This window comes from Carcharodon carcharias, chromosome 32 (assembly GCF_017639515.1).
Source record: "Carcharodon carcharias isolate sCarCar2 chromosome 32, sCarCar2.pri, whole genome shotgun sequence".
NCBI classification, from domain to species: domain Eukaryota; kingdom Metazoa; phylum Chordata; class Chondrichthyes; order Lamniformes; family Lamnidae; genus Carcharodon; species Carcharodon carcharias.
The window spans coordinates 26,658,991-26,668,923 of NC_054498.1; the positions used below are offsets into that span (position 1 = coordinate 26,658,991).

Genomic DNA, 9,933 nt, shown 5'->3' on the forward strand with positions numbered 1-9,933 from the left:
AACACATGGACAGAATACTTCAGCCCATAAAATGACTGTGAAGACAAACTCCAATATGAAGAATATCGCTGTCCTTACGTGTGCTGTTCTGGGCCGTCATGTACCAAGAGCTGGGCACGTTCCTGAATGCAGCGGAACTCTGCTTGGCGGTAGGTGGCGATTGGCCATGAGCTGGGTTTACGCGCTGCGAGTTTTGTTCTTGGGTTAGTTGTGGCTGATCCATCAGACGTTTGCGACTTGGTTTTAACAGTTCACACTGCATTTTCATAATCTGCCCAACTGGGTCAGACTCCTTCGAGAGGGGCTTTGATGCCTTTCTTTTTCGCCCTGGGGCAGTTGCTTTCTGTATTTGGCTGCTGGGCACATCTGGTTCAGGCGATGGTGACCGAGGGGTATCTGGAATGATATCTTTGGGATCCTGATGATCGAGCTTCTGCAAGTTGGGTCCCGAATCACTCTGAGCTGATTTCACATTACTTTCCGTATAACTCGTATCGATGACCAGTCGCTCGCCATCAGAGTCACTGTCAACACAGTTATCATCCCTTTCTAAAGCAAACCCCTTAATAAAGGCCGCTTCATCTGAGTCTGTGCCAGGCAATGCATCACTGCCTCCTTCGCTTCCCCTCTCTTTCTTAGGGTCAGTCATCTTCTGGTCTGATTTGAATCCCCCCTCACAATCAGTGGTCTCTTCAGTGTTTGATTCTCCGCTATGGCTGAGTTTGGACATCCTGAAGCTAAGCCGTTTCTGCTGCATTATTTTTTTGGTTATCTCCAGGGAATTTGCTTCCTCCTCTATAACTTCCTTCTTCTTATCGTCCTCTGCTGCAGGAGGAGATAGGGGTGTGCTGGGCATCGAGCTGCGTTTACAGGCATCTGCGCCTTTTGGCTTTTTCGAGGCCGGGGGAATTGATCCAAATGTTTCCAGTTCAGTGAAGTCAGCAGCAAGGTCAAAGTCCTTGTTTTCATGTGTGCTAAGGCTTCTTTGGTCTTCACAGGAACGGAAGTCCTACATTTAAAGGGAGGAAAACAGGCACCGTTACTGGGGACAACTTGTACAATTAGAAGAAACACCAACTTCATGACAAGGGGGTTCAGGTAAACTTTTCATTTGTAAGCGAGCAGCTAGCAGTGACTTCAATCCTGTCGGAGCACATTACTGCGCCACGTGGGATACCTTGAGTGGGGCTGTTCTCCCAAGTGTCATGTCCACACTTGGCTTGTGGGTGTAGCCCACAAGCCCAGCATTAATTGTCCATCTCCAATTATCCTTGAGAAGGTCTTGGTGAGTCGCCTGCCTCAATGCAACTAAGCGGCTTTCTAGGCCATTTCGCAGAGCAGTTGAGAATCAACCCCATGGCTGTGAGTCTGGAGTAACATATAGATCAGACCAGGTAAGGATTTACTTTCCTAAAGGACGTTATGAACTGGATGAATTTATTTTACAACAGTCCAGTAGTTTCATGATCACCATTACGGAGATTAGCTTTTTATTCCAGATTTATTTAACGCATGTGGGATTTGAACTCATGGCTTGGATTAATTTGTCCAAACAACGGGATTACTCCTCCAAAAACAAACATTATGCGACTGTGCCCAATAAGTATAAGAGTATTACTAAATAATAACTAATTAATAAATAGAATAAGGAATTCAGGAGAAACTCTTTACCTAGAAAGGGGTGAGAAGGTGAAATTTGCTACATACATACCAAAACACTGAACAAGCAGCAGTAGGCCATTCAGCCCCTCGAGCGTGCTCCACTATTCAATGAGATCATGGCTGATTTGATAGTAACCTGAAATCTGTATCCCACCTACCGCTGATAACCTATCATTCCCTTGCTTACCAAGAATCTATCCATCTCTGTCTTAAATGGAAAACCCTTTATTTTTAAACAGTGACGCCTAGTTCTAGATTCTCCCACAAGAGGAAACATCCCCTCCACATCCACCCTGTCAGGATCTTATATGTTTCAAACGAGTCACCTCTTATTCTCCTAAGCTCCAGCAGATACAAGGCTAGTCCGTCCAATCTCACCTCATAAGATGATCCACCCATTCCAGGTATTAGTCTGGTAAACCTTCTCTGAACTGCTTCCAACACATTTACATCCTTCCTTAAAAAAGGTGACCAATACTGTACACAGTACTCCAAATGTGGTCTCACTAGTGCCCTGTACAACTGAAACATAACCTCCCCTGCTCTTGTATTCAATTCCCTCACAACAAACAATAACATTCTATTAGCTTTCCTAATTACTTGCTGTACTTGCATACTAACCTTTTGTGATTCACAAGTTGAGGTTAATAACAGATACATTTAAGAGGAAGCTAGATTAAACACACTAGGAAGAAAGGAATAGAAGGCTGTGATGATAGGGTGAGATGAAGACAGGGTGGGAGGAGGCTTGTGTGGCACATAAACACTGGCATAGGCCCATCGCTTGCCATTTCAACACCCCATCCTGCTCTCATGCCCACATATCTGTCCTTGGCCTGCTGCAAAGTTCCAGTGAAGCCCAATGCAAACTGGAGGAACCGCACCTCATCTTCCGATTAGGTACTTTACAGCCTTCCGGACTTAACACTGAGTTAAACAAGTTCGAACCATGAACTCTCCCCTCCATCTTTGCCCCCTCTTTAATCCAATTGCTTTTATTGTTTTTAAATGTTTTTTTAAATTTATTTGTCTTTTTACTCCCTTTTCCCCTACCCACCTCCCAGCCCCCACAGGGCCATCTGTCACTTGTTCCATGTTGTGATTTCACAAAGCGCTGACACTTGTTCTGCTTTTAACACATTCTGCACTTACCTTTATGATGCTATCAGCACCTTCTCTAGTCTTTACCGCTACTCTCCCTTTGCCTTGTGTCCTTGACATCTTTGTCAATCTCTCATCTCCTACATATCCCGGATCTTCTATCTCGCTTCTCCCCATCCCAAACAGTATAAAATCCATCACATTTCCACTTCTCTTTAGCTCTGAAGAAGTCATGCGGACTGGAAACGTTAACTCTGTTTCTCTCTCCACAGATGCTGCCAGACCTGCTGGGGTTTTCCAGCACTTTTTTGTTTTTACCCCAACATAGACCAGCTTGGCAAAATGGTTTGTTTCTGTGCTATAAACTCTCTAATTTATCTCACTGCTGTTTGTGGGGCCTTGCTGTATGAAAACAAACTAAGATATACGACAATTCAGTCAAATAGTAATGTTCAGAGTTTGAACTGGAAACTTAACTGCATAAAGCTGTAAAAATTAAAAGTCATTCTGAGCATTTTTCTTAAAAATAATTGCCACAAAACAAAAAGTCAGAAATCGGGTTATGCCACGAGGTTAGAACTTCTTAAAAAATCATTCATGGGATGTGGGTATCATTGGCACAACCATCATTTATTGCCCATCCCTAATGCCCTGGAGATGGTGGTGGTGAGCTACCTTCTTGGATACAACTAAGTTGGTTTGCTAGGCTATTTCAGAGGACAGTTAAGAGTGTCTGGCGTGGGTCTGGAGTCACATACAGGCCAGGTAAGGATGGCAGATTTCCTTCCCTAAAGACGTCAGTGATCCTGGTGGATTTTCACAACCAGTAGTTTCACGGTCACCATTATTGATTCTACTTTTTTTCCCCCAGATTTCTATTCAAATTAAATTTCTATTCTAATTAAAGTTAAACTCCCCAGGTGCCGTGGTGGAATTTGAACTCGTTTCGGGGTCACTAGACCAGTAACATAACCAACGTGCGATCGCACCCCTAATTATCACCATATGGTGAGCCCTGTTGGGAAACTCTTCACATGCCAGATAACAAAATCCTGGAGGTTATGGTCGGGGGCAATGGCTGGGGAGAAACATGAAATACGAGGCTTGGTTTCGGAGAAGATTCAAGAGCTTCTCATAAAACAACCTAATGATGGCACTAAAAAGTATGGCACAATTAATAATAAGATAAGAAATAAGAGGCATCGGCACAAGGCCTGTTAAGCACGTTCCGCTATTCAATACGATTACAACTGATCTTGGGCTATAACTCCATTTTCCCTCCCACTCCCCACATCCCTTGATTCCTTATTCACCAAAAATCCGTCCACGCCAGCCTTAAGTGTATTCAAGGATGGAGCACCCACAACCTTCTGGGGTAGAGAATTCCAAAGATTCACAGCTCTTTGAGTGACACCCTTTAATAAACTTCAATTGTTACTTGCGTCACAACAAATAAATTGATAATATCAGTGACCAGCTATAAGAAATGAGGATGCAAGATCTGTAATTATTACTGCCTGGGATGCACTCCCTTAAAGGCTGGAGCATGCAGGTTCGGTGGTAGCTTTCGAAAAGAACTAAATAAATATTTGAAGGGGCGAAAAGAGCTGATGGAAAGAGAGGGGAGCGGACTAGAGTCAGTACAGGTACCATGGGCTGATGGTCTCCTCCTGTGCTGCAAGACTGTATGATTTTCCTGTAACCAGCTGGTGTGAATATGATGTCAGAGTCCACAACATGAAGTGTCTGAAGACTGTGCTTGCAATATAGGCAGAATCACATATCATTGTTTCCATTTCTGTGAGACAATGTTGAGTTTCAAACAGAATGGTTGATTACAAAAGCTTACTTTCTCCGCGAACATGTCAGATCTTTCAGGTTTGTCTAGCGTCATGCTAGACACAGCGATGTAATATTTTTTCGTCATCAACAGGTCAAGAGGAACTTCGTAAAACAGCAGGTTCTTCTCCCTCACAGTCAGATTTTTCTTTGGTAGGGGTGAGTCAATGAAGACAACTTTCACCATCTTATTTCCTTTGAAGACAAAAGCAACATGACATTTAAATCTCAAGCTAATGTTGGTAACTCTCAGACAATGTGCAGTTAGCATGCAGGGCTTGGTGAGCATGAAGGACATGCACACCAACCAAACAATACACATTTTTCAAAGCACATCATGGGCTAGATCAGCTCTGAGAAAACATTTACAGGGAAACTCAAACTGGTAATTCTGCCAGAGCTAAGAATCAACAACAGGGAAAGTAATGAAGAGAGAGTGGGAGAGAGAGAGAGAGAGCACATTGAAAAATAGAGCCTGCTCCAAACTACAATGATTGGGTTTAAAGTCTGAGACATCTGTGACTAAATTTGCAAAATGAAGCACAGCGAGCAGAACTCACTTCTCAAGGTTGGTGAAAGATGTTCAATCAGGGAATTTTGGAAACAGTTAATCTCTCATGAGGTTTCTCACTGTGATAAGGGAATGTTAGATTTCAATAACAAGAGTGTCAAAGAATCTACTATATTATAGAATAATCTAGCATATAAGTAATAAAATCAAAAAACTGCGGATGCTGGAAATCCAAAACAAAAACAGAATTACCTGGAAAAACTCAGCAGGTCTGGCAGCATCAGCGGAGAAGAAAAAAATTGACTTTTTGAGTCCTCGTGACCCTTCAACAGAACCAGTTCTAGATTTGGCCATCCCCCCCTTTTTCTTTGTGGGAACATGTTTACTCTGAACCCCTTGAATCTCCCCTTTGATTGCCTCCCACTGCTCTGAACCTGATTTACCTTCAAGTAGTTGTCTCCAGTCCACTTTTGCTAAATCACTCCTCGTCTTAATAAAATCGACCTTGCCCCAATTTAGACTTTAATTCCTGTTTTATTTTTGTCCTTAGTTAAAACTAACTGAATTATCACAAACACCAAAATGCCTCCCACAGTCACTGCTTCCACCTGCCCAGTTTCATTTCCTAAAACAAACTCCAGGATCCTGATGGACTTGCTACATACTGGCCAGAAGGTTCTGAATGCACCTTAAGAATTCTGTTTCCTTCATTCCTTTCATACTAAAACTATCCCAGTTAATACTGGGCGTATTAAACCCCTCTATTATTGCCTTACTACTTTTGCACTTCTCCGAGATTTGTCTACATATTTGCCTTATCTACCTCTGACTGTTTGGAAGTCTATAGTGCACTCCCTTTCTTGTTCAATCCATATGGCCTCAATTGATGATCCTTCCAATATATCATCTCTCCTCACAGCTGTAACTGTTTCTCTAAACAAATTCGCCACACCCCTCTTTTTTATCCCTCTCTCTTGCTCATCTGAAAACTCTGTAACCAGGAATGTTGAGCTGCCATTCCTGTCCCCCTTTAAAGCCATGTTTCTGTAATAGCTATGATATCATACTGCCACATTTCTATTTGTGTCATCAGCTTATCTGCTTTATTTGCTATACTCCTTGCATTGAAGTATACACCCTTGAGCACTGCCAAACTCTCTTTTATTTTCTATTTTTTGTTTCCTGTCTTCCAGGCTCACTCACTGATTTTCTGCCTTTCATTACCATTTTTGATTTTGCCCCATCTGAGTCTACCCTCAAGTTCCCACCCCCTGCCAAACTAGTTTAAACCTCCCCAATGGCACTAGTAAACCTCCCAGCAAGGGTACTGGTCCCAGCTCCACTGAGGCGCAAATGTCCAGCTTGCACAGGTCCCACCTCCCCCAGAACTGCTCCCAATTCCCCAGGAATCTGAAACTCTCCCTCCTACACCACCTCGCCAGCTCTAACCCTCCTACTTCGACGCTCACTAGCACGTGGCACTGGTAGCAATCCAGAGATTATGATCTCTGAGGCCACCATTATCTCTCTGCCTGCATGCTCCTAACCTGTGGTGTGACCACCTCCCTAAACACGTTATCCACATAGTCCTCAGCATTGTGGATGCGCCACAGAGACTCCAGCCGCTGCTCAAGTTCAGAAACCTGGAGACCAAGTTTCTGCAGCTGGTAACACCTCCTGCACATGTGCTCATCCGGACCATGTGATGTGCCCACAAGCTGCAGGATGGGCATTCCACACAGCCGAGCTAACCTTCCATACCTTAAGTTACATTCGATACAAGCATCGCTGGCAAGGCCAGCGTTTCTTGTCCATCCCTAACTGCCCTTGAGAAGGTGATGGTGAGCTGCCTTCTTGAACCGCTGTAGCTCATGTGGCGTAGGTGCACCCACAGTGCCGTCAGAGAGACAGTTCCAGGATTTTGACCCAACAAATGTGAAGGAACGGTGATATAGTCCCAAGTCAGGATGGTGTGCGACTTGGAGGGGAACTTAAATCCTTAAAAGGTGGCACAGCAAGTTGATCAGGTGGTGAAAATGCATATGGATCACTTGGGCTTATAAATACAGGAATGTAAAAACAGAGAGATCAGCAGGAGTATTACAGAGAATTCTGGACACCACACTTCAGGGAAGATGTAAGGGCCTTCGTGAGGGTAGAGAGGAGGTTTATCAGGATGTTGCCAGGATTGAGAAACTTAAGTTATGCGGGAAGGTCAGAAAAGTTCAGTTGTTCCCCTTGGAACAAGGACACTGAAGGGAAACCTAATAGAGGCTTTGAAAATGACAAGAAATTTCGGGAAAGTAAATAGGGAAAAACTATCCCTGTGGCAAGTGAGTCACTAACAGATGCCTTTGATCCAATAGACTGGTAAAACATCTAGAGGGGAGATGAAAAGATATGTTTTCACTCAGAGTTGTCAGAGTCTGCAGTGTTCGACCTGAAAAGGTAATGCAAGCAGAAACTATAAATAATTCTAAAAGGGAGGTGGACAGGTACTTTAGGATGAGGAACTTATAGGGTTATGGAGTTAAGGGAATGTGCAACTAAGTGTGACTGATCTTTCCAACTGACAACACAGGCATAATGGGCCAAAAAGACTCCTTTTGTGCTGAGAGCTTCTATGATTCTACACAAATAATAATGAGGCTAATGAAACTCATTATTGTTTGTGGGTAAAATACCACTGCAGCTTCAGGCAAAGGGCAGATCCCTGGTTAAACTCAAATATTCAAAAGTTTCTGCCTGAGAAGTGCCACTGCACTATTACCTGTGTGAAAGTGGCCGCTCACTGTCAGTCTCACCATTGTAATACATTGAACAGTATGAAGTTGCAGTATTTACACAGTAGGTGTCAGTTAAACTCACCACAGAGAAGTAATTCTTGTCCAGTTCTGTCTAACAATGTGACCAGCGTCTAATCTCAGTTTTAACTGTTATTGGAGATTTCAGAAATGCAAAGATAACATTTTTACATCTTTTAACCTATCTTTTTTCTCTCTCTCTTGATTCAAATTTTCTTTATCTTTTTATTTCTCTTGCTGCACTTGGTTTGACATTGAATTCATCCACTCTAAGTTATTCTTCCTTCACAGTCATTGCACTGTTAATCTCACAATTCTTCAATCAGATTGGTTAAGGAGACAGACAGTTGCTTGCCCTTTTGACTCAGGTTCCAGATCCCCAGTATTCTGCACTGCCACATTAGCAGCTTGCATTTTCAACAACTTCCCACACAAAATACTTTAAAAAAAACCCCACATCATGCAAGAGCGAGTCTAACAGACGGTAGGTAGAATCTGCTGGCTGACTTGCTGCAACAAATTATGCCGATGATAAGGAAATAAACCCTCAGCGTTACACAGGGTCAAGGAAACAAACCCAGCACCACCCAATGGCCAAAGGATAATAGCTCAAATTGCGAACATGTCACAGTGAAGGCCTTATCATGTTTATGTCCATTTGTTACAGAACTGCGTTAGAGAGTGCTCATAAAGACGTACTAATGAACCCCACAAGAGATGGAATAGAACAGAAAAGCAAAATATTATTTGAATGGAGAGAAAATGCAGAATGCAGCAGTGCAGAGGGATCTGGGGGTCCTCAGACATGAAAAACAACAGTAGTATGCAGGTACAGCAAGTAATTGAGAAGGTAAATGGAATGCTGGCTTTTATTGCCAGGAGCGTGGAGTATAAAGTCTTGCTACAACTGTACAGGGCTGCTGGTGAGACTACACCTATTAGACCGTGTACAGTTTTGGTCTCTTTATTGAAGGAGGGATATACTCACTTTGGAGGCAGTTCTGACAAGGTCACCAGGTTGACAAAGGGGTTGTCTCATAATGAAAGGTTGAGCAGGTTGCAGCTTAGAAGAATGAGAGGTGATGTTATTGAAACACACGATTGTGAGGGGGCTTGACAGGGTAAATGCGGGTAGGGTGCTTCCCCTCAAGGGGGAATGTAGAACTAGGGGGTACAGTTTTAAGTAAAGGGGCCTCCCATTTAAGACCGAGATGAGCAGGATTTTCTTCTCTCAGAGGGTTGCTCGTCCTCGGAATTCCCTACCACAGAGAGCAGTGGAGGCTGGGTCATTGAATATAATCACGGCTGAGTTAGACAGGTTTTAGATTAACAAGAGATCAGGGGCAATGTTGGCAGCAGGCAGGAAAGTAGAGTTGAGACCCTGATCAGATCAGCCATGATCTTATTCAATGGCGGAGCAGGCTCGAGGGGCCGAATGGCCTATTCCTGCCCCTATTTCTTACGCTGCTATAGATGCATCCAGAATCCACTGCCACCCCACACCCACTGCCCTCCTCCTATCCCTCAACGCTACTTCCTTTGACAATGCATATCAAGCCTATCGATTAATGTGTAAAATTGCTGAGTGGACCCTGAAATAAACACAACTTTATGACCAGAATCTCTCACAGATATTCCCTCCCAAAACAGCTTCCATACCAAAACTGTTAAGACTACAAGGAGGCCAGGTTATTAACAAGGTTTCCAAGAATATCATTTAGTGGGTTGTATGGTACAATGTGCTACATAAAATTACATCACAACATACTAGATCATTGTAATACTCTGTAAAACTATATTATCAATACACTGTACATTATATAGACATTTAAAGGTTAACTGTTAAAGGTTTATAATGGAAGGCAGGAAAACATCTTTAAACACACAGTTGTGCGACTGCAGTATTAACTTCCAGGGTTAATGGTCGAAGCATAAACGATCTCAGCTCCCTGCCGGGTACTGAGATGCTAGTAAGCTGTTGGCAACCACTAAAATTACCATCCAAGTTTTCAATTC

The 9,933-nt window shown here is 43.2% G+C and overlaps 1 protein-coding gene across 2 annotated transcripts in view; it reads right to left on the reverse strand.

Moving 5' to 3' along the window:
• ice2 (interactor of little elongator complex ELL subunit 2) overlaps nt 1-9,933 on the reverse strand; it is a 196,534-nt gene that overhangs the window by 63,986 nt on the left and 122,615 nt on the right. For both annotated transcript variants that reach the window (XM_041178568.1, XM_041178569.1), the window contains 2 exons: nt 4,613-4,797; nt 79-1,009 (listed from right to left, as the gene is read on the reverse strand). In XM_041178568.1, coding sequence (XP_041034502.1) covers nt 79-1,009; nt 4,613-4,797 — 1,116 coding nt within the window. The remainder of the gene's footprint in view (nt 1-78; nt 1,010-4,612; nt 4,798-9,933) is intronic.